General features: G+C 35.7%; 1 protein-coding gene and 1 long non-coding RNA gene across 3 annotated transcripts in view; one reads left to right on the forward strand and one right to left on the reverse strand.

The window, feature by feature from the left end:
* Positions 1–1320: 1320 nt before the first annotated feature.
* The window catches only part of LOC127871352 (mitochondrial ribonuclease P catalytic subunit-like), a 39678-nt gene continuing 14845 nt past the window's right edge, over positions 1321–26153 (reverse strand). The window contains exons 6-7 of one of the 2 annotated variants that reach the window (XM_052414155.1): positions 5948–6140; positions 1321–1646 (exon numbers count right to left, since the gene is read on the reverse strand). In XM_052414155.1, coding sequence (XP_052270115.1) covers positions 1371–1646; positions 5948–6140 — 469 coding nt within the window. In that variant the 3' untranslated portion in view covers positions 1321–1370. The remainder of the gene's footprint in view (positions 1647–5947; positions 6141–26153) is intronic. The other variant, XM_052414156.1, reaches the window with a different exon arrangement.
* On the forward strand, positions 22284–23707 carry LOC127871353 (uncharacterized). The gene is made up of 3 exons (XR_008045303.1): positions 22284–22380; positions 22633–22818; positions 23113–23707. It is a non-coding gene; the product is annotated as an uncharacterized LOC127871353 (long non-coding RNA).

A 26153-nucleotide genomic window follows, 5' to 3' on the forward strand; every position in this document is an offset into this window, starting at 1 on the left:
AATTATTTTCAAACTCATCCAAGATATCATTGAGACCAATCTTCTGATCAAATTTCATGAAGATTGGACAATAAATGTGGCCCCTAGAGTGTTAACAAGGTTTTAAAATGCCCGCCCCTGGTGGCCATGTTTTTAAAGCAACCAAAACCATTTTCGAACTCATCCAAGATATCATTGGGACAAATCTTCTGACCAAGTTTTATGAAGATCGCAAAATAAATGTGGCCTCTAGAGTGTTAACAAGGTTTTACCATAGCCATATAAGGAAAAATGCCCCGCTCCCTGGCGGCCATGCTTTTCAACCAACCGGCATCATTTTCAAACTCGTCCAAGATATTATTGGGATGAATCTTCTGACCAAGTTTCATGAAGATCAGACAATAAATGTGGCCTCTAGAGTGTTAACAAAATTTTACTATAGCCATATAAGGAAAAATGCCCTGCCCCTTGGCAGCAATGTTTTTCAAGCAAATGTAACCATTTTCGAACTCATCCAAGATATCATTGCAACCAATCTTCTGACCAAATTTCATGAAGATTGGACAATAAATGTGGCCTCTAGAGAGTGAACAAGGCAAATGTTGACGTCGCACAACGGACAACGCACGACGGACAAAAGGCGATCACAAAAGCTCACCATGAGCACGTTGTGCTCAGGTGAGCTAAAAAGTAGAAATAATCTCCCTTTGAAACTTGTTACTTCCCTTGGATTTTTTTTTTTTTACCTTTGACCTTGAATAATGACTTTGACCTTTCATCACTCAAAATGTGCAGCTACATGAGATACACATAAATGCCAAATATCAAGTTGCTATCTTCAATATTGCAAAAGTTATTGCCAATGGTAAAGTTTTCGGACGGACGGACTGACTGACAGACAGTCGGACAGTTCAACTGCTATATGCCACCCTACCAGGGGCATAAACAGTTTGAATCAATCGCCTCACAAATGATATAATTTAACACAAAATTGCCTATGTATGTTACTAGTTTCGTAGAGAATCCATGTACTTGTCTAGTTGCGTAACTGACAGACAGTACAGTAATAAACACTTAAATTTTACACTGCTAATACTAATTTTTAATGGATTTAACCGAGAAAGATCTATGTTCTTGTAAATGTACAAGGTTCTGTTGAAAAGGGAAAGGGGTGAATACACAGATTCATAAAGTATGTTAATATCCATTATCCAATGAAAAAGAATGGACTTGGAGAGTAGAAATAAGAGTTGTGTACTTGCCCACCGTTTGCCTTGCTTACATAAGCCAACAAATATACCCCCTACATTTGAAGGACATCACATAAAACAACAATGTTGATACAGTATTGTATGTTAAAATTTAATTTACAGGTGTTTCATGCAATGTATTTATTTAAATTTCACACTGCTATCCTCAAGTTTTGATGTCATTCTCGTTTGAAGCTTATCTCTGGCCGCCCGTATTTTCATCACTTCCTCTGACTCATTGTAACCAGGTGGTTTGCGAATGCACAGGAAAGTATGTGGGGGGAACACTTTGTCTAAACGCGAACGTCTTTCAATGTCCACTGTCTCAGGTTGAGGTAATTTTTTCTCGCTCTCAAGTTTGTACGGGACATGCCAGTGAAGGTCGGACTCGTGGGTGACACAGCGAGCATTTGGGTACTGAAATGACAGCATACACAGACATTTGGGTACTGAAATGCACAGCAAACACAGACATTTGGGTACTGAAATGACAGCAAACACAGACATTTGGGTACTGAAATGCACAGCAAACACGGACATTTGGGTACTGAAATGACAGCAAACACAGACATTTGGGTACTGAAATGCACAGCAAACACAGACATTTGGGTACTGAAGTGCACAGCAAACACAGACATTTGGGTAATGAAGTGCACAGCAAACACAGACATTTGGGTACTGAAGTGTACAACAAACACAGACATTTGGGTACTGAAATGACAGCAAACACAAACATTTGGGTACTGAAATGCACAGCAAACACAGACATTTGGGTACTGAAATAACAGCTAACACAGACATTTGGGTAGTGAAATGACAGCAAACACAAACATTTGGGTACTGAAATGAGAGCAAACACAGACATTTGGGTACTTAAATGACAGCAAACATAGACATTTTGGTACTGAAATGACAGCAAACACAGACATTTGGGTACTGAAATGACAGCAAACACAGACATATGGGTACTGAAATGACAGCAAACACAGATATTTAGGTACAAATGTACTGAAATGACAGCAAACACAGACATTTGGGTACTGAAATGACAGCAAACACAAACATTTGGGTACTGAAATGACAGCAAACACAGACATTTGGGTACTGAAATGACAGCAAACACAGCCATTTGGGTACTGAAATGCACAGCAAACACAGACATTTGGGTACTGAAATGCACAGCTAACACATACTTAATCCTATCCAACTCAGAAACAAAGTGAAAATGGGTATGTGCAAACAGCATAAAACCAGAACAGACTGTGTGTAACTCGCAGTCTGTTGAGCTTTTATGCTGTTTGCTGCTAATCAGTAATTAACCCTTTGCATGCTGGGAAATTTGTCCTCTGCTAAAATGTTGTCTGCTGAATTTCTAAAATTAGCATTTTCTTCGATTCTTTTCAAAGAATACTATCAGAATAGCAAACAGTTTGGATCCTGATGAGATGCCACGTTCTGTGGCGTCTCATCTGGATCCAAACTGTTTGCAAAGGCCTTCAAAATTCGGTTCCAGCACTGAAAGAGTTAAGGGTTAGAAAAGAAGCCATTAAAACTTGATTCGTTGAATTAAGTAAGAAAAGTATTTAATTAAATGTAACTTTCATGGGTCATGCTTGGTCAAAAACTAGGTCACGGGGTCACTTAGTGCGTTTTAAACATTCAGCATGTTGTCCGCTCTGTAATGCAAGTAGTTTTCATCCAATCTTCACCAAACTTGGTCAGAATTTTTATCTAGATGATCTCTAGGCCAAGTTTGAACATGGGCCATGCCGGGCCTAAAACTAGGTCATGGGGTCACTTAGTGCGTTTTTTTACATTCAGCATGGTGTCTGCTCTCTAATTCAAGTAGTTTTCATCCGATCTTTACCAAACTAGGTCAGAAATTTTGTCTAGATGATCTTAAGACCAAGTTCGAACATGGGCCTTTCTGGGTCAAAAACTTGGTCAAAGGGTCACTTATTGCGTTTTAAACATTGAGCATGGTGTCCGCTCTCTAATTGAAGTAGTTTACTTTCGATCTTCACCAAACTTGGTCAGAAGTTTTATCTAGATGATCTCTAGGCCATGTTTGTATATGGGCCATGCCAGGCCAAAAACTAGGTCACGGGGTCACTTAGTGGGTTTTACACATTCAGCATGGTGTTCCCTATTTCAAGTACTTTTTATCCGCTCTTCCTGTGGGGGTATTCGTCATGTCTGTGACAAAGCTCTAGTTTTTATATAATCAAAAAATGAATAGCAATGGTGACAATCAGCTTAACAAGTTGCTTACAGGCATTTAGTGATTGAAATATTAATGACAATATGAACTGAATGGGAACTAGTGTTAAATATTCATCTTAGTTCAATCTAACATCATGCAAAATAGTTTTTTTTAATCCATTCTTTGACCCTTTACCACTTAGATAGGTATTTTGCCGCATTTGTAGTCCCTTTGAAAGCTAAATTTAATTAAAAACCTTTCTTACTAAATTCAAGTTTTAAAGGCTTCATTTCCAACCCTCAGATACTGATTAGCAGCAAACAGCATAAAACCTGAACAGACAGTGAGTTACTCGCAGGCTGTTCTGGCTTTATACTGTTTGCACATGGCCATTTTCACTATGCTTCTGAGTGGGATGCGGTTAAGAGGAAAATTCGTTAAGTAACTGTTGTATACAAATCTTTATAACCATGTGACCAGTGCAGTTTAACCCATTTATTCCTAGCATCTAGAAAAAAGACCTTGGCAAACAGCGTAGACCCAGATGAGATGCTGCATGATGCGGCGTCTCATCAGGGTCTGCGCTGTTTGCTTTAAGAAATTTCTGTAAGAAATATTCTAAATATAGAAATAAATATACTAGACATCCCTAATTTTGTAAATAAATTGATCCAAATTAGAAGGATGGGAGAGTCTACTAGGCATAAATGGGTTAAACCAGAGCACTGTGCAGAAGACTACTGTCCCATGTAATGTACCAAATGTACAACCTGTGATAAGTGTACTGTGCCATCTTACAGGCAACCATGACAGTGTTTTTTTCACCATTTTGGGAATGGGGCCTGGTCCCTTTGAATTGGGAACATTTGTGGCGTTTTGACTAAAATTGGGAAATTAGTGTTTTGTTGTTTTGCTAAAAAATGCTTCAAAATTGAGAATACAAGTGTTTTTAGTATTATATTTACTAAGGTTGAACTTATATGGACGGGACGTGAACAAAATATTGAGATCTAAATAATTTTTTACTTTTTTTTCCAGAAACCTTCCATTTGGAAGGTTTCAGGAAACAAGAGGGCCATGATGGGAACAAGAGGGCCATGATGGTCCTGAATCACTCACCTGACTAACCTTGCTACAGCAACTTAAATTCTATCAGACCCATATACAATCCCGAGCCAGATTTCATTAATTAATACATTCGGATAAAATTTAATTTAGATGTAGAGAAAACTGTGACCTGTTTCATCTACACAAGGTTTTACTAGAATTGGCCCGGTGACCTAATTTTTGAACCCAGATGACCCATATACGATCCAAAATCAGATATTATAAAGATAAACATTCTGACCATATTTCATTAAGATCAGATAAAACTATGACCTCTATTGTATTTACAAGGTTTTTCTATGATTTGACCTAGTGAACTAGTTTTTAACCCCAGCTGACCCAAATACAATCCCAACCCAGATTTCATCAATATTAATATTCTGGACAAATTTTATTATGTTTGGATGAAAACTGTGACCTCTACTGCCTACAAAAGATTTTTTTCGACTTTGACCTAGTGACCTAGTTTTTGACCCCAGATGACCCAAATTCAATCCCAACCCAGATTTTAACAAGACAAACATTCTGACCATATTTCATTTAGATCTGATAAAAACTGTGACCTCTATTGCATACACATGGGTTTTCTATGATTTGACCTAGTGACCTAGTTTTTGACCCCAGATGACCCAAATACAATCCCAACCCAGATTTCATCAAGATAAACATTCTTACCAAATTTCATAAACATTGGATGAAAACTTTGACCTCTACTGCCTACACAAACAAATTGTTGACGGACGCACGCACACATGCACGCACAACGGACAACACACTGTCACATAAGCTCACCATGTCACTTCGTGACAGGTGAGCTAAAAATATATACTTTTTTCCATTGGGAATGGGACCGATTACCGGACCAGATTTTGAATGAAAACAAGAGATGTGTTTGTCAGAAACACAATGCCCCCTAATGCGCCGCTTTGAATTATTTTTTTACCTTTGACCTTGAAGGACGACCTGGACCTTTGACCACCTAAATTGTGCAGCTCCATGAGATACACATAAATGCCAAATATCAAGTTGCTACGTTCAATATTGCAAAAGCTATGAAGAAGGTTAAAGTTTTGGTTTAAGTTTTGGGACACACACACGGACACATACAATGACAGACAGGCCAAAAACATTAAACCCCGGATCTTTTGATGCGGGGGCATAAAGAACACTGCATGATGATTCCAGTAAAACCAAAAATCATGTACTTCTGAACAGGGGGTACCATTATAAAACACCGAACATAACAGACAATATTTGCATTATTCCAAAATTGTCTTCTAAACACAAATCCTGACTTGACGGAAAGTTTTGTCTGTAGTTAGCCTGTGCAGAGCACAAGCTAATCTGGGACAGTACTTGTTATATGTACGATGTCCAAACCAGGCTTGATTGACCATTTCATCCCTACCTCAAACACAGATTTTTGTTTCCCCAGAGCAGACGGGATTTGCAAATGGCACTGTTTCTGCCAGAGCCAGAACAGGTTTTGGTTCGGGACATCCAACCGGGCGATGTGGTCACGGAAGAAGTCGCTTGAGGCCAGGTAGCAGCGCTTGCCACTCAGCATGGCTGCTGTGAGCCCGTACACATCATCATATGTCCTGCCATACAAAAACACTGTACATGTATTTACATGGCTTTTTTCCTGTTTTTGTGAAGCGAACTTGCCACCCCACCCCCCCCCATTTTGTGAAAAAATGAATTGTGAACTGTTCAAAATTTTGAAAAAACTAGTCACAAACTTTCTAAAATTGTGAAAATAATAGTCATGAACTACTTGAATTTGTGAAAATTTGAGTGGCAAAGTTCTTGAAATTGTGAAAATTTGAGTTGCGAATTTTCGCAAAATTGTGAAAAACAGCCATTCACACAAGAAAAAAAGCCCTGATTTATTCTCTTTTATAATGAAGTTACTGGGATAAACATTTTGCTTGATCTCTTCTTCGTATTTCACTTGTGTCCATTTTGATGGAGAGTCGTACAGTGGTGCATGGTACAAGGTAGGCAAGAGACACTCAAATGTGCAGGTATAAAAGTAGGTTAAACAAGATATGTGTTTGTCAGAAACACTATGTCCCCTTTTGCACTGCTTCGAAGCTATATATTTGACCTTTGACCTTAAAGGATTACCTTGACCTTTCACCACTCAAAATGTGCAGCTCCATGAGATACACATGCATGCCAAATATCAAGTTGCTATATTCAATATTGCAAAAGTATTCATTAAATGAAAGATTTTGACCCATATATTTAACCTATGACCTTGAAGGATGACCTTGACCTTTCACCACTCAAATTGTGCAGCTCCATGAGATAAACATGCATGCCAAATATCAAGTTGCTATCTTGACTATTGCAAAAATTATTGCAAATGTTAAAGTTGGGGCAAACAAACAAACACACACACAAACCAACAGACAGGGCAAAAACAATATGTCCCCAACTATAGTGGTGGAGGACATAAAAATCTTCCTTATTGTACTCTAAAGAGTATATGATAACAATACACATCACAAAACAACTCATATGTGTTTCAATATCTATAGTATTGGCATACAAACTTGAATTGTTACAACTAGAGCTTTGTCACAGACATGACGTATACCCCCACATACCGTATTTACACAGACTATTTTGCATGCTGTCTTTACAAAACAAGAGAATCTTATTTATGGCGATTTTTAAGAATTATTATGCCATTATCATTTATAGCCATTTTGACCTTTGAACTCTTGAATTTTTTCACATGACACGCTGTCCAATGATTGTGAACAAAATTAATGTTAAGAGTAATTTTAAAATCTCACAGTGAATGACATAGTTATGACCCGGGCAAGATCATTTATTGCCATTCTTGACATTTGAACTAAAAGTGTGACCTTGACCTTGGAGATATTGACGTTATTCTTTCGTGTGACACACCTTCCAATGATGATGAACAAAAGAGTCAAATGATTTTAAAATTTCACAATAAACTACATAGTTATGGCCCGGACAAGCTCATTTATGGCCATTTTTGACCTTTGAACTCAAAGTGTGACCTTGACCTTGGAGATATTGACGTAATTCTGTCGCCAACACACCTTCCAATGATGGTGAACAAATGTGCCACATGATTTTAAAATCTCACATTGAACCACATAGTAATGGCCCAGACAAGCTCATTTATGGCCATTTTTGATCTTTGAACTCAAAGTGTGACCATGACCTTGGAGATATCGATGTAATTCTTTAGCGCGACACACCATCCAATGATGGTGAACATATGTGCCAAATGATTTTTAATCTCACAGTGAACGCCATAGTTATGTCCCGGACAAGCTCATTTATGGCCATTTTTAACCTTGGAACTCGAAGTGTGACCTTGACCTTGGAGATATCGACGTAATTCTTTCACACGACACACCGTCCAATGATTGCGAACAAATGTGCCAACTGATTTTAAATTCGCACAATGAATGACATAGTTATGGCCTGGTCAAGCTCATTTATGGCCATTTTTGACCTTTGACCTATAAGTGTGAACAAGACCATGGAGATATCAACGTTATTCTTTCGTGCTACAAACAGTCCAATGATGGTGAACAAATGTGCCAAATGATTTTAAAATCTCACATTGAATGACATAGTTATGGCCTGAACAAGCTCCTTTATTGCCATTTTTGATCTTTGAACTCAATGTGTGACCTTGACCTTGAAGATATCAACATATTTTTTTCACGCGACACACTGTCCAATGATGGTGAACAAATGTACCAAGTCATTTCAAAATCTAACGATTAATAACATAGTTATGTTCCAGACAAACTTTCGGTTTAAAACACACTAAGTGACCCTGTGACCTAGTTTTTGACCGGGCATGACCCATATTCAAACTTGACCTACACATCATCTAGATACAACTTGTGACCAAGTTTGGTGAAGATCCGATGTAATTTCGGTACAGACCGACAAAGTGACTCCTATATAGCCCCTACTACCAATGGTAATGGGGGTATAAAAAGTATTTTCCCTGATTAGCCTAGGCACTCCTAATAGGCTAATCTGGGACGACACTTTCCAATTTTATGGTGTATGGTTTTTTTATAAAGAAGGTCTCTCGAAATGAAAATCCAGCCCAGAGTGGAAAGTGTCCCCCTGTTTGGCAGAATGCACTAACAGGAGAGATCTTGATTAGATTCCTTAATTTGGAACTTTCATGTCCATGGCTAAACAACAACCCTTAATGTTATTACACTTTTTTCTAATAAAAGAGCTTAGCAATCACAGAATGTAAGAAACAAGAGATGTGTTTGTCAGAAACACAATGCCCCCTATTGCGCCTCTTTGAAATAAAATTTCAATATATCATTTGGCAGGTTTAGAAATTATCTCCCTTTAAAAGCTTTTTTTTCTTTCTTTTTTTATTCAATATAGGACATAATGTATACATGTATATGATCATAAAAACAAAGTGATACCATGTAGCAGCAAAAATGTTCAAACATGTTATACAAGATATGCTAATATATACTTTTTTGACCTTGCGGTTTCCTTTTTATTAAAAAACAAAGGTTAATATGTATTGTTTTCTTTGGTTGTTTGTGATTTTTAAAAAAGAAAAAAAAAAAATAATAATTATGAATAAGGAATAAGGATGAGTTGCATTAAGTGGGTAGAAAGCATACTTGACTTGTTTATAAAAGGTTAATGTGTTTCCATTTTTGTTCAAATATATGAAGAGTATTGTTGTTTAGGGCTATTTCTTTTTCAATTTGAATCTTTAGTTTTTGTAGGTTTTTGTTTTCTGTATTTTATGCTGAATATAAAATATTTCATTAATATAATTATGTAACTCACAGCGTTATTTACCTCTTGTATTTTGAAGGTTTTTAGCCCTAAACTGATGTCTAAGAGAGATAGTTTAACATTTATTTGTTGTTTCTCTAGAAAGGTTATCAATTGATTCCATAGAGATTGAATATATTTATACTCCCAGAAAAGGTGTTCTATTGTTTCAATATGTTCACTACACATATCACATAGATTTGTGTTGGATAGGTTGCACTAAAAAAGATATTTATCTGTAGCTATGATTCTCTGGATGTATTTGTATTGAAAATTTCTCAGTGTGCTGTCAGTAGTTGCTTTATATGGCATGACATATATTTGTTTCCAATTAAATTCTTGTTTTCCAAGATGGTTTTGCCATTTAGTTTGAGCTTTGGAGATTTCCGCAGGGTTTTTAATTTGAAGTGTGTAAAATATTTTGTTCGTTTTATTTTATTTTTATATCTTCAATAATATCATTTGGTAGGTTTGGGAGAACTGTTAGTGTGTAAATTAATTTAGGGAGCGCAAACATTTTCAACACGGAGTTTTTTCCGATAAGTGTAAGTTTACAATGCTGCCATGATTTTAAACAATTTTTAAATTTTTGTAATTTAGGCAATATGTTTTAAGAATTGTTTCATTTTCATTGCTTGTAAAGGTCATTCCTAATGTTGTTGCTTCATCTGATGTCCAGTTGAATTTCATTTCTTTTTTTAAGATGAATATTACTTTGTTTTAATTTACCTACTCTTAGCACAGTGCATTTACTTTTGTTTAGTTTAAGACCCGATGCCATTCCAAATAAAAGCTGCGCCATGAGCGCATGATACGCCCGTCGTTCGCCAATGAAGTAGTAAGGTAATAAATAACCCTTTGAATCATTTTTTTACTTCAGTTTATTTGTATTTGAATACATGGTTTATTTTATAAGTACATGAGCATGGAAATCACGAAATTTTGACGAACAAAGTCCCATAACTCTGGAACGACAATTCAGAATTCCGTCAAAAACGAAAGGGGATCAGGGTTTATCAATATTAAGATTGTGTTGAAATTTGAAAAAAATCCATCGAAGGATATTTGAGCTACAGTAGGACATTCAATGAAATCACGAAATTTTGACGAACAAAGTCCCATAACTCTGGAACGACAATTCAGAATTCCGTCAAAAACGAAAGGGGATCAGGGTTTATCAATATTAAGATTGTGTTAAAATTTGAAGAAAATCTGTCAAAGGATATTTGACGTAGCGTACGACATTAACAGACGGACGGACGGACGGACGGACGGACGGACAGACGGACGCGGGGTATACCATAATACGTCCCGTCATAGACGGGCGTATAAAAAATCCATCGGGGGATATTTGAGCTACGGTAGGATACATGAACAACAATAACATTTAAGGTCACAGTGACCTTGACCTTAGAATGAATGACCTTGAAATGACCAGTGGTCATCTAAGTGTGCTTGCAAACCTTCATGTCAAGTTTGAAGACTCTATGTCCAAGCATACCAAAGTTATAACAATTTTAACATTTTAACATTTAAGGTCACAGTGACCTTGACCTTCAAATGAATGACATTGAAATGACCAGTGGTCATCTTCTAGTACTGGCCAATCTTTATTTCAAGTTTGAAGACTCTAGGTACAAGCATACCAAAGTTATAACATGAAATAAGAACTTTAACATTTTTACATTCAAGGTCACAGTGACCTTGACCTTCAAATGAATGACCTTGAAATGTCCAGGGGTTACTTACTAGTTCTGGCCAACCTTCATGTCAAGTTTCAAGACTCTAGGTCCAAGCATACCAAAGTTATAACAACTTTAACATTTTTACATTCAAGGTCACAGTGACCTTGACCTTCAAATGAATGACCTTGAAATGTCCAGTGGTTACTTACTAGTTCTGGCCAACCTTCATGTCAAGTTTCAAGACTCTAGGTCCAAGCATACCAAAGTTATAACAACTTTAACATTTTTATATAGCTACAGTAGGACATTCAATGAAATCACGAAATTTTGACGAACAAAGTCCCATAACTCTGGAACGACAATTCAGAATTCCGTCAAAAACGAAAGGGGATCAGGGTTTATCAATATTAAGATTGTGTTAAAATTTGAAGAAAATCTGTCAAAGGATATTTGACGTAGCGTACGACATTAACAGACGGACGGACGGACGCGGGGTATACCATAATACGTCCCGTCATAGACGGGCGTATAAAAAGAGGGCCAAGATGGCCCTAGTTCGCTCACCTGAGAGGAGTCGGTTCATTTAATCTTTACCAAATGTCAAACTTGACCTAGATATTGTCCAGAGAAAACATCCTAGTCAAATTTCATCATTATTTCATCTGCGAGTCATAATCAATGTACCTATGAAGTTTCATAATCCTAGGCGTAAGCATTCTTGAGTTATCATCCGGAAACCATTTTTCTAAGTTGAGTCACTGTGACCTTGATAGCCATTGTGTGAATACATTTTTTGGCACTGTGACCTTGACCTTTGACCTAGTGACCTGATAATCAATAGGGGTCATCTGCCAGTCATGATAAATACACCTATGAAGTTTCATGAACCTAGGCATAAGCGTTCTTGAGTAATCATTCAGAACCCATTTGACTATTTCAGGTCACTGTAACTTGACCTTTGACCTAGTGACCTGAAAATCAATAGGGGTCATCTGCAAGTCATGATCATTGTACCTATGAAGTTTCATGATCCTAGGCATAAGCATTCTTGAGTTATCCAGAAACAATTTTACTATTTCAGGTCACCGTGACCTTGACCTTTGACCTAGTGACCTGAAAATCAATAGGGGTCATCTACTAGTCATGATCAATGTACCTATGAAGTTTCATGATCCTAGGCCTAAGCGTTCTTGAGTTATCATCCGGAAACCATTTTTCTAAGTTGAGTCACTGTGACCTTGACAGCCATTGTGTGAATACATTTTTTGGCACTGTGGCCTTGACCTTTGACCTAGTGACCTGATAATCAATAGGGGTCATCTGCCAGTCATGATAAATACACCTATGAAGTTTCATGAACCTAGGCATAAGCGTTCTTGAGTAATCATCCAGAACCCATTTGACTATTTCAGGTCACCGTAACTTGACCTTTGACCTAGTGACCTGAAAATCAATAGGGGTCATCTTCAAGTCATGATCATTGTACCTATTAAGTTTCATGATCCTAGGCATAAGCGTTCTTGAGTTATCCAGAAACCATTTTACTATTTCAGGTCAGCGTGACCTTGACCTTTGACCTAGTGACCTGAAAATCAATAGGGGTCATCTTCGAGTCATGATCAATGTACCTATGAAGTTTCATGATCCTAGGCATAAGCATGTATGATTAATCATCTGGAAACCATTTTACTATTTCGGGACACCGTGACCTTGACCTTTGACCTAGTGACCTGAAAATCAAAAGGGGTTATCTGTGACTCATGATCAATGTATCTATGACGTTTCATGATCCTAGGCATAAGCGTTCTTGAGTTATCATCCGGACACCATTTTACTGCTTTGGGTCACCGTGACCTTGACCTTTGACCTGAAAATCAATAGGGGTCATCTTGGAGTCATGATCAATGTATCTATGAAGTTTCATGATCCTAGGCATAAGCGTTCTTGAGTTATCATCCGGAAACCATTTTACTATTTCAGGTCTTTGTGACCTTTACCTTTGACCAAGTGACCTGAAAATCAAAAGGGGTTATCTGTGACTCATGATCAATGTATCTATGACGTTTCATGATCCTAGGCATAAGCGTTCTTGAGTTATCATCCAGACACCATTTTACTGCTTTGGGTCACCGTGACCTTGACCTTTGACCTAGTGACCTGAAAATCAATAGGGGTCATCTTCCGAGTCATGATCAATGTATCTATGAAGTTTCATGATCCTAGGCATAAGCGTTCTTGAGTTATCATCCGGAAACCATTTTACTATTTCGGGTCATCGTGACCTTGACCTTTGACCTAGTGACCTGAAAATCAATAGGGGTCATCTTCGAGTCATCATCAATGTACCTATGAAGTTTCATGATCCTAGGCATAAGAGTTCTTGAGTTATCATCTGGAAACCATTTTACTATTTCGGATCACCGTGACCTTGACCTTTGACCTAGTGACCTGAAAATCAATAGGAGTCATCTACGAGTCATGATCAATGTATCTATGACGTTTCATGATCCTAGGCTTAAGTGTTTTTGAGTTATCACCTGGAAACCATTTGACTATTTCGGGTCATCGTGACCTTGACCTTTGACCTAGTGACCTGAAAATCAATAGGGGTTATCTGCGAGTCATGATCAATGTATCTATGAAGTTTCATGATCCTAGGCATAAGCGTTCTTGAGTTATCATCCGGAAACCATTTTACTGCTTTTGGTCACCGTGACCTTGACCTTTGACCTAGTGACCTGAAAATCATTAGGGGTCTTCTGCGAGTCATGATCAATTTATCTATGAAATTTCTAATCCTAGGCATAAGCGTTCTTGAGTTATCATCCGGAAACCATTTTACTATTTCGGGTCATCGTGACCTTGACCTTTGACCTAGTGACCTGAAAATTGTTAGGGGTCATCTGCGAGTCATGATCAATTTACCTATGAAGTTTCATGATCCTTGGCATAAGCGCTCCCTCTTGAGTTATCATCCGGAAACCATCTGGTGAACGGACAGACCGACATGAGCAAAACAATTTCCCCCCTCTTCTTCGAAAGGGGGGGGGGGGCATTCTGAGAAAACTGCCTTACTCCCAGCAGCCATGTTATTCAACTGACCTAAACCATTTTTGAACTCAACTCTTGTATCAAGGAAACAAACGTTCTGAGCAAATTTCATGAAAATTGGGCCAAAAATGTGACTTCTACTGTGTTCACATGTTTTCACTACATACATATAGAGAAAAATGCCCCGCCCACTGGCGACCATGTTTTTTCACCAATCCCAACCATTTTCAAACTCGTCTGAGATATCAATAAAACCAATGTTTTAACCAACTTTCATGATTGGCCAAAAATTGTGACTTCTAGAGTGTTTACAAGGTATCTCTATAGCTAAATAGGGAAAACTGCCACTATATACATATAGAGAACAAGGGACAAAATTGTCACAAAACCAGGATTTCATTGTGAAAAAAAAATCTGATAAAGGGAGAAAACTCAAACTGAACTTTTGAAATGAACAAACAAAATTAACCCCCTTTGTAAGTTTGTTTTTTAAAAAAATCTATTTTTAGTCGTGGCGACCTTGACATTGGGGATATTGACGTGATTCTTTCGTGCGACACACCGTCCCATGATGGTGAACAAATGTGCCAAATGATTTTAAAATCTCACAATGAATGACATAGTTATGGCCAGGACAAGCTCATTTATGGCCATTTTTGACCTTTGAACTCAAAGTGTGACCTTGACCTTGGAGATATCGACGTAATTATTTCGCGCGACATAAGTCCAATGATGGTGAACAAATGTGCCAAATTATTTTAAAATCTGACAATGAACGACATAGTTATGGCCCGGACAAGCTTGTTCCGCCCGCCCGCCAGCCGGCCAGCCAGCCAGCCAGCCAGCCAGCCCGCCCGCATTCGCCTATCTTATAACCAGTTTTTTCCTTCGGAAAACCTGGTTAAAAATGCCCCGCCCACTGGCAGCCATGTTTTTTCACCGATCTCGATCATTTTCGAACTCATTTACAAGGTTTTTCTTTTTTTTGACCTAGTGACCTAGTTTTTGACCCAGCATAACCCAGTTTCGAACACGGCCGAGATTTCATTGGAACAAAGCTTCTGACCAAGTTTCATGAAGATGGGACAAGAAATGTGGCCTCTAGAGTGTTAACGAACAAATGTAAACGGACGGACGGACATGTGACGGAAAAAGACCGGTCACAAAAACTCACCTGAGCAATCAGGTGAGCTAAAAAGGTTAGCGATTCTATAAGATTATTGAATGAGTCACTACAGTTATTTAAAAAATAAGTTGGATCGTCAGTAAATAGGGACTGTTTAATTTCTTCGTCAGATTCTAGCGATATTTCCTTTATATGTGTATTTGATTAGATATAGTGTGATAGATACTCGATGCATATAATAAACAGCGAGGATGAAAGTGGACATCCTTGTCTTACCCCTCGTTTGATGTTGAAACTATATACGTATCAAGGATACGTATATTTCCTTCAATGACTTCCCATAAGGTGTTTGTGTTTGCATCTTTATTATTTTTAACTGTGTTTAATATTTCCTGTTTGATTGGTGTTTGATATGTTGTTTCTAATAAGATGCTGTTATTAATTTTAAAGTATCCTCGGCCTCTTTCAGGTTGTATTTTGTGCAGTTTGAGTTCAACTAGAGAGTGGTCAGTCATAAATCATGGTTTAATGCTACATGTGTCAATAATGTTGCAAAGTGACTCAGATATTAAAAAAATAGTCTAATCTACAAAATATTGTTGGTTTTGTGTTTGAGTGCCCGGTGAATTTGCTTTCGTTTGGATTTACTGTACGCCAGATTTCAATCATATTGTAGTTTTCAATCATGTTATTTAAAATGTTTCTATTTTTAGAATGAGTATAAAGGTTTCCCTTCTTTTTATCTAATAATGGGTTCAGGACAGTATTGAAATCACCACCGATTTTAATATTTTTATCTTGGTTATTAAGTATAAAGGATTGTAATGTTTCGTAAAATGTGGAATCATCTATGTTAGGACCGTAGACGTTGATTAATATTAGTTGTGTTTCATATATTTTGACATCTATATTTGCTAGTCTGCCAATTATTATTTCATTAGTTATCCACTGTGATCCCTATATTATTTTTTATCTTTCATCTTTTAAGGTTTGTGCTAAAGTATGTGTCAAGTGACTCTCTTGTAATAGGCATATACTTCTTTTTTTCGTCTAACCATTTGAAGACTTTTATGCGTTTGTCTTTATTGCATATACTGTTATATGCATTTGTGAATAAATAAGAACGAAGTTTTTTTTAATAAAAAATTTAGATTCTGAAAATAAAAAACTATGAGAAACACAGTGATAAGGGTTGCTAGATATAATTACATATTTTATATTTGCTATATAGGTTCCAATATTTCATCGGATAAGGAAGGTATCTTGGATACACAGGTTTTTCTTTTTTTTGACCTAGTGACCTAGTTTTTGACCCGGCATAACCCAGTTTCGAACACGGCCGAGATTTCATTGGAACAAAGCTTCTGACCAAGTTTCATGAAGATGGGACAAGAAATGTGGCCTCTAGAGTGTTAACGAACAAATGTAAACGGACGGACGGACATATGACGGAAAAAGACCGGTCACAAAAACTCACCTGAGCAATCAGGTGAGCTAAAAAGGTTAGCGATTCTATAAGATTATTGAATGAGTCACTACAGTTATTTAAAAAATAAGTTGGATCGTCAGTAAATAGGGACTGTTTAATTTCTTCGTCAGATTCTAGCGATATTTCCTTTATATGTGTATTTGATTAGATATAGTGTGATAGATACTCGATGCATATAATAAACAGCGAGGATGAAAGTGGACATCCTTGTCTTACCCCTCGTTTGATGTTGAAACTGTTTGAGAGGAAGCCATTGTTAATAATTATTCTGTTAATATTGATATAAAATAGTTTAACCCATTTCATTAGACTTTCACCGAAGTTCATATTTTCTAAGCAAGAGAACATAAACGAATGGTCTAGTGAATCAAAAGCCTTTTCGAAGTCTGCAAAAAAATGAGGCCAGAATTGTTTGGTTGGTTGAAAAAATGTATGCATTCTTGTATCAGACGTACATTTTCACCAATGTAACGTCTTTTAATGAAGCCAGATTGAGATCTTGAAATGATTAATGGTAATATTTTTTTTAATTCTGTTTAATATACTTTTAGTTGCAATTTTATAATCATTGTTCAGTAAACTAATCGGTCGCCAGTTTGATAAGGATTCTAAGTTTTTTCCAGGTTTTGGAATGAGTGATATTATACCTTGTTTTTGTAGTGTAGTTAAGTTTTTGTTGTTAAATGAATAGTTAAGTGACTTCATTAAATGTGTTTTAATATCATTCCAGAATATCTTATAAAATTTGTTTGTGATGCCATCAGATCCTGGACTTTTGTTATTTGCATTTCTTTTAGTGCGAGGCCACATTCATATTCATTAAGTAATCCGTAACACAATGATTTTTCTTCTTGATTTAAAGCATGCTGTGTATTTTTAAAGAGGGTGTTATTTTCAACATGTTTTCGTTTATAGAGGGTTTGGAAAAATAAACGTTCTTCTAGTATTTGAGTTCTGTTTGTTATATCTTCCCCATTAACTACTAATTTGTGTACATTTTTTGTTCACTTCTACATTTTTTCAATGTTTGCGAAGTATTTTGTATTTTTTTCATTGTGTTCAACATGCTGTGCACGCGCTCGTAATATTATTCCATTGAGTTGTGTATTATAGATTTCTTCTAATACTTGTTTGTTTGATGTTATTTCATTTTCAATGGCAGTGGTATCATTTGTGTTTGTTTCATGCAATTGTTTTTCAAGTGTTTCAATGGTTTTGATGATTTCAGTGTCAAGTTTGTGTGTTTCTTTTTGTTAAAATGATGTGTATCTAGTTGTTGTGTTACGTATATTTCCTTCAATGACTTCCCATAAGGTGTTTGTGTTTGCATCTTTATTATTTTTAACTGTGTTTAATATTTCCTGTTTGATTGGTGTTTGATATGTTGTTTCTAATAAGATGCTGTTATTAATTTTAAAGTATCCTCGGCCTCTTTCAGGTTGTATTTTGTGCAGTTTGAGTTCAACTAGAGAGTGGTCAGTCATAAATCATGGTTTAATGCTACATGTGTCAATAATGTTGCAAAGTGACTCAGATATTAAAACAAGAGCACCGCCTTGCGGGTGCAGACCGCTCATCTATTTTCTTTTTAAAGGTGAAGGGACTCTCATTTTCAATCACAAAGGAGGGAGGAGTGGAGTGAAGAGGGGTGTATAGTGTGTGGTTGTGGACATTTATTACATTATCTTCCAAAAAAGCGAAAAAAAAAAAAAAAAAAAAATCGGAGGGGGGGGGGGTGCGATGGGGGGGGGGGGGGGGGGGGGGGGTTTGGGTGCGATGGTTGGACGGTATTTCAAACATAACAGTTTTAAAAAAAAAATGGGAGGGGGGGGGGGGGTATAGTGTGAGGGTGTGGTGGTAATTTGTGAGATGATCTTAAAAAAAAAAAAAAAAAAAAAAAAAAAAAAAAATGGGGGGGGGGTGGGGGGGGTGGGGGGGGTATAGTGTGAGGGTGTGGTGGTCATTTGTGAGATGATCTTAAAAAAAAAAAAAAAAAAAAAAAAAAAAAAAATAGGGGGGAAGGGGGGGAGGGGGGGAGGGGGGGGGAGGGGGGGAGGGCACGGGGGATGGTTTGGGTGGAGTCTATTGTGGTATGTCAGGTAAGAGTAGTTTCATCAAAGTATCAATCAAATCTAATCATAAATAAAGAAGTTATGGCAATTTTAGCAAAATTTAATAATTTGACCTTGAGAGTCAAGGTCATTCAAAGGTCAAAGTAAAATTCAAGTTGCCAGGTACAGTAACCTCATGATAGCATGTAAGTATTTGAAGTTTGAAAGCAATAGCCTTGATACTTAAGAAGTAAAGTGGATCGAAACACAAAATTTAACCATATATTAAAAGTTACTAAGTCAAAAAAGGGCCATAATTCCGTAACAATGACAACCAGAGTTATGCAACTTGTCCTTTTACTGTACCCTTATGATAGTTTGTGAGTGTTCCAAGTATGAAAGCAATATCTATGATACTTTAGGGGTAAAGTGGACCAAAACATAAATCTTAACCAAATTTTCAATTTTCTAAGTATAAAGGGCCCATAATTCCGTCCAAATGCCAGTCAGAGTTACATAACTTTGCCTGCACGGTCCCCTTATGATAGTTCATAAATCTTGCAAGTATGAAAGCAATAGCTTTGATACTGTAGGAATAAAGTGGACCTAAACACAAAACTTAATCAAATTTTCAATTTTCTAAGTATAAAAAGGGCACATAATTCTGTCAAAATGCCAGTCAGAGTTACATTACTTTGCCTGCACAGTCCCCTTATGATAGTTAGTAAGTGTTGCAAGTATGAAAGCAATAGCTTTGATGCTTAAGGAATAAAATGGACCTAAACACAAAACTTAACCAAAATTGTCAATTTTCTAAGTATAAAAAGGGCACATAATTCTGTCAAAATGCATGCCAGAGTTATCTAACTTTGCCTGCCCAGTCCCCTCATGATAGTAAGTAAGTGTACCAAGTTTGAATGCAATAGCATTGATACTTACTGAGAAAAGAGGAACTAAACGCAAAACTTAACCAAAATTTTCAATTTTTTAAGTATAAAAAGGGCGCATAATTCTGTCAAAATGCACGCCAGAGTTATCTAACTTTGCCTGCCCAGTCCCCTCATGATAGTAAGTAAGTGTACCAAGTTTGAATGCAATAGCATTGATACTTTCTGAGAAAAGTGGACCTAAACGCAAAACTTAACCGGACGCCGACGCCAACGCCAACGCCAACGCCAACGCCGACGCCGACGCCGACGCCGACGCCCAAGGTGATGACAATAGCTCATAATTTTTTTTCAAAAAATAGATGAGCTAAAAATAGTCTAATCTACAAAATATTGTTGGTTTTGTGTTTGAGTGCCCGGTGAATTTGCTTTCGTTTGGATTTACTGTACGCCAGATTTCAATCATATTGTCGTTTTCAATCATGTTATTTAAAATGTTTCTATTTTTAGAATGAGTATAAAGGTTTCCCTTCTTTTTATCTAATAATGGGTTCAGGACAGTATTGAAATCACCACCGATTTTAATATTTTTATCTTGGTTATTAAGTATAAAGGATTGTAATGTTTCGTAAAATGTGGAATCATCTATGTTAGGACCGTAGACGTTGATTAATATTAGTTGTGTTTCATATATTTTGACATCTATATTTGCTAGTCTGCCAATTATTATTTCATTAGTTATCCACTGTGATCCCTATATTATTTTTTATCTTTCATCTTTTAAGGTTTGTGCTAAAGTATGTGTCAAGTGACTCTCTTGTAATAGGCATATACTTCTTTTTTTCGTCTAACCATTTGAAGACTTTTATGCGTTTGTCTTTATTGCATATACTGTTATATGCATTTGTGAATTAATAAGAACGAAGTTTTTTTTAATAAAAAATTTAGATTCTGAAAATAAAAAACTATGAGAAACACAGTGATAAGGGTTGCTAGATATAATTACATATTTTATATTTGCTATACAGGTTCCAATATTTCATCGGATAAGGAAGGTACATGTATCTTGGATACACAGTATACTTATTGTTTTGTATGAAGACACACTTATCTCAATCTAAAACAACCCTTCTCGAAAAAGTGCACTAACCCTTGTCAAATAAAAACGCACTTTTTACCAAAACACACATTTAGCGCACTTAAAAGTGCGTTAATTGTGTGTTTTTTGTTAATATGTGCGTTTTCAGTGTTCAAAAGTGCATTTAAGTGCGCTTTTTGTGCGTTTTTTCTTTTCAAGTGCGTTATTTTAGTGAAAAAGTGCGTTTTTTGTGTGTTTTCTTCATCTGTAAGTGCGCTTTTGAGTGTAGATGTGAGCAAAATGTGTGTTTTTTATCTAAGAAGTGCGTCTTATATTTAGGAAGTGCGTTTTTTGTGTGTTTTCTTCATCTGTTAGTGCGCTTTTGAGTGTAGATGTGAGCAAAATGTGTGTTTTTTATCTAAGAAGTGCATCTTTTATTTAGGAAGTGCGTCTTTTATCTAAGAAGTGTGTTTTAAGGTTTACAGATGTGGGTTTTTTCTCACAAAAGTGCGTTTTTCTATTTTGATGTGCGTCTTTTTTAAGCATAAGTTAGTCTTTTATTTCATAAGTGCGTTTTTATCATATGATCTGTTTTAAAAGGATGTATCTAAAAAGACACATGTTTAACACACTTCTTAAAAAGTGTGTCTTTAACAACCGTTTAGCAAATGTTGTACAGCAATTGAACAAGAAAAAAATTGTTGCTGGCTCTAACAATTTATTTACATCAAATGATTAAACATAGACATATATCTCAGTAACCTGTAATAATATAAGGCGCAGTTTGAATAATTACTGGTTGTCCATATTAACCTGTTTAATGTTTACATACTTTATCATACAATTTCAATGCATACCCTATTGCTTACGTTTTCATCTCAAACATTTCTAAAAATTTCACCTAAATCAGACTGTGTGTAACTAATTAAAAATATTGAAAGTGTCCAAAGTATTATGTGGGCTTGATAGTATCAATTATATTTCCTCAACATAAATAAGTATTTGAACTTTCTTATACTGATATTTATACCCTAATACAATTAATGTCTACCACATTGACCATAAACATACATTTTAAAAGGCAATTAAAATAATATTTATACTATTAATATTATTTGCTAAAACCATTCAGCATGTTATATTTAAATATTTACAATTAAATATAATGTGTTAAGGGTGCTGTGTATTATTCAATAAATATTTTGGTGTTGAAATGACTGCCTTATCAGTATTTCTCAAATTATGCAATTTTTGGCTTAGACACAGCATGGTATCAGATAAGAGAATAGCCAGTCCTTATCAGTCCTCCATCCAAGCCTTACTAAGTGGTGTTGATATACTTTTGATTTGTTCAGGCACCATCTATTTGAGAACCACAGATAGGAAGTTATTTTTTGAAAACAAGCAGCATCAGCAACTGACTTTAAGCTAGAATTAAGACTTATTATTCTAGTGTAAAATGTCTTGAAATACTTTCAGCATGAAGTATTGTGTGATGAAAAAAATGTGTATTTACTACAATGTGTAAATCAACAATGTGTAATAACGGAGATTAAAAGTGGGTGGTTAAAGACATATAAAGTGATATGGTCTAGTTCAACAACTGCCTGTATTTTTGGAATACTGAAGAACAGTCTGTTGTAACAGGTTCGTATTTTCAATTCTGCATCCCTTTTTTATTTAGTTTATTGAATTAATTATGATTATTATCATATTTATGTATTGTCACTGGGAAAAGTAAATGGATGAGTAAATGTAATTTTAAAGAAAAACAGCACCATTTGAATTATTATGGCTGTATTTTACGGTTATTGTCATCTTCAAGTTATTTATACCTATTTTTGGTCATTAATGAACACATTTTTCCCCCATATTAAATGAGAACTTTTAAATTTAAAGGTTAAACCCCATGGAAAGAATGTGCATCATCGCATCGCCTGCCAAAAAAGGAAGCAAAAGAGAGACTACCTGATGTATGGACTTGAATACCAGGTTTTACCCTGCACAAGCTGGCCGACATGAGTAGAACAGGAGTGGGAAAACCGCGCCCTCTCCTTGACCAAGAAAAGCTGGATTTGTTTAGAGGTAAAACTATACAGGGTACTGGTTATTGCATTTTGAAAGGTGTCACACTTCCGACCAGTCCACACAGCAAAATGAGACCACGTAGCTTGGTACATTTTCGAACAGTATTTTCTATCAAACGTATTTATTTATGAAAAGCGTTAAGTCACATGTGATCAGGGGATTAAAATTGCAAAATAAACAACCAAAAACAACAAGCAAACAAACTAGTTTTGATTTAAATTTATAATTTTTATAGCAACAAGATTACCATAACAGCAATATTCAACACTTACATTATAAAATATCTTTCAGGACCTGATCAAATGAGATCATGCACGAGACGCATCACGCAAAGGCCATGACAGTATAATAGTTGCAAAGAAGTTTGACCGGCTGGTGGAAGACTTGGAGAGAAAGATGAGAGCTGCACTCCGCTGCCTCAAAGAAACGTGAAAGGCCTTGATTGATATGCATCTTTCTTATGTATATAGCTGTTCGTGTGTATATACTGTACATGTTATTATAGTATGCTATTATTTTTTGTTTATTTATAATCAAATTATGTTTATATTTATTTCATCAAATTGCCATTGATATTTAATTACTCATGTATGTTAAAAATGTTGGTGTACATTAAAGTATAAAATTGAATTATCTTGTAATTATTAAAATACACAAATATATATGTTTATATAATTATTGGTTTTTATTGCATATCTGAATTAAAAAAAACTTTTAAAAGCATATAATTGAATCAACTGTTAAGGCAAAAGATGCACCTTTAACGCACATGTGTGCTTTTTGTGAGTGCGTTTTTTGCTGCCATTCATGTGCGTAAATTGTGCGTTTTGTGTGGGTTATAACTGCGCTTAACGTGCGTTAAATGTGCGCTTTTTGTGAGTTAAATGTGCGCTTTTTTATTTAAAAAGCGCACATTTAACGCACATAAAAGGGCACATTTAACACACATGTGCGCTTTTATGTGGGTTATAACTGCGCTTTTCGTGAGTTAAATGTGCGCTTTTTAAATAAAAAAGGGCACATTTAACTCACAAAAAGCTCACATTTAACGCACTTAAAAGCGCACATTTTACACACATATATGGCAGTCAAAAACGCACTTATAATAAGCGCACGTTTAACGCACATTTAACGCACATAAAAGCGCACTTTAACACACATGTGCACTTTTATGTGGGTTATAACTGCGCTTTTTGTGAGTTAAATGTGCGCTTTTTAAATAAAAAAAGCGCACATTTAACTCACAAAAAGCGCACATTTAACGCACTTAAAAGCGCACATTTTACACACATAAATGGTAGTCAAAAACGCACTTATATAAAAAGCGCACATTTAACGCACATAAAAGCGCACATTGAACACACTTATAAAAAGCACACGTTTAATGCACATAAAGCGCACATTTATCCACAAAAAGCGCACATTTTCTTGTTTGTTTGTTTTTGTTAAAAACTGACTCAGTAAGAAAAAGCGCACAAAAAACACAGTGCCAATACCGCCACGTTTAACGCACGCAAAACGTACGTAAAACGTACATTTCACACACTTTTTTGAGAAGGGTAATGCGCATTTAATGCGCATTAAATGCACATTTAATGCGCATGTTATTGGCACCGTATTTTTTGCTTAACAAGTGCATTTTAATCTGTTAAAAAAAACACTTTTTACTAGTGTGTTTATACATTTAAGTGTATTTTTTTTCCACTAAATAATACACTTAAGTGCGTTTATTAAGATAATAAGTGCGCTTAAGTTTATTTTTAAGTGCATTTATACACTTGAGTGTATTTTAAAACATACAAATAATACACTTCATGGTCAAAGTAAATTTTTTAAAGCGCATTAATACACTTGAGTGCATTTCCAGTCATTCAAATAATACACATTACAGAATTAAAAGCAAATTATTTAAGCGCATTAATACACTTGAGTGCATTTCCAGTCATACAAATAATACACTTCATTGAGTATTCAAAGTGAATTTTTGTAAGCGCATTAATACACTTGAGTGCATTTCCACTGATACAAATAATACACCTTACAAAATTGAAAGTGAATTTTTTTAAGCGCATTAATACACTTGAGTGCATTCCCGGTCATACAAATAATACACCTTACAATATTAAAAGTGACTTTTTAAGCGCATTAATACACTTGAGTGCATTTTCAGTCATACAAATGATACACTTTTTGAAGTGTTGGAAGTGAATTTTTTAAGCGCATTATACGCTCAAGTGTACTTTTCATCACTTCAAATTAATATGCTTAAAAATTAACCAAATTAAACAAAAATCCCAGCATTTTGAAGTCAGCATTCATTCTTTAAATGAAAGGTTAGTGTAAACACATACATAAAAAACAAAAAGTACAATTCAATAGATAAATACACACTTTTATTAGAATGTTAAACCTTAAAAAACAAAAACAAATGTTACATATCTACATAAAAGAGAGGATTCAAACGGGCTATTGCCTATCTGGAATTAACAATTGAAAATATCAAGCTCATACCAGTGATTTTTCTCCCCTCTGATTATCGGTAACTGATTAACAGCCAAATACAGGTGGTTTCCACTTAAAAAATATTAAAGATTTCCCCTCCTTAAGCTGAAATGTTTTTCCTATCATTTACTAGATTTTTATATATAACATTAATTCCAAATCCCTTTTTAATATGGACAAAAGCAGCACATTTAATTCAATCATATTCTGGATCCTAATATATGATAAATGAACAGTATTCATGAAATTTATATAAATCTATACCTTATTTTTAAGATCTTCCTTTTTTTGTTCATTATTGCGCTAAAACATGCCCTTCTGAGAGCCAGTACGTACAGGTTGTTTTGAATTTCCAAAGAAAATCACTGCATACATGCTGACAATATTTAGCAGCTTAGCCCCTGTCACTATATTTGTTGTTATACACTGTTCCTTACAAAGAATGCATTCATAAACAACCCTTTATAGAGCACTTCACCAGCTGATCAGGTCTGAATACTACTCTCATGGTCTGCGAGGCGCTTCTCGTGCATGATCTCATTTGAGATCAGGTCCTGAAAGATATTTTATAATGTAAGTGTTAAATATTGCTGTTATGGTAATCTTGTTCAACAGTTGCTATAAATATCATAAATTTAAATCAAAACAAGTTTGTTGGCTTGTTGTTTTTGTTTGTTTATTTTTGCAATTTTAATCTCGTGATCACATGTGACAACGCTTTTCATAAATAATTTAAAGAAATTACGTTTGATAGAAAATACTGTTAATAAATGTACTAATATATGTGGTCTCCTTTGGCTGTGTGGACTGGTGGGAAGTGTGACGTCTTT

Source organism: Dreissena polymorpha, chromosome 3, assembly GCF_020536995.1.
Source record: "Dreissena polymorpha isolate Duluth1 chromosome 3, UMN_Dpol_1.0, whole genome shotgun sequence".
Lineage (NCBI taxonomy): Eukaryota > Metazoa > Mollusca > Bivalvia > Myida > Dreissenidae > Dreissena > Dreissena polymorpha.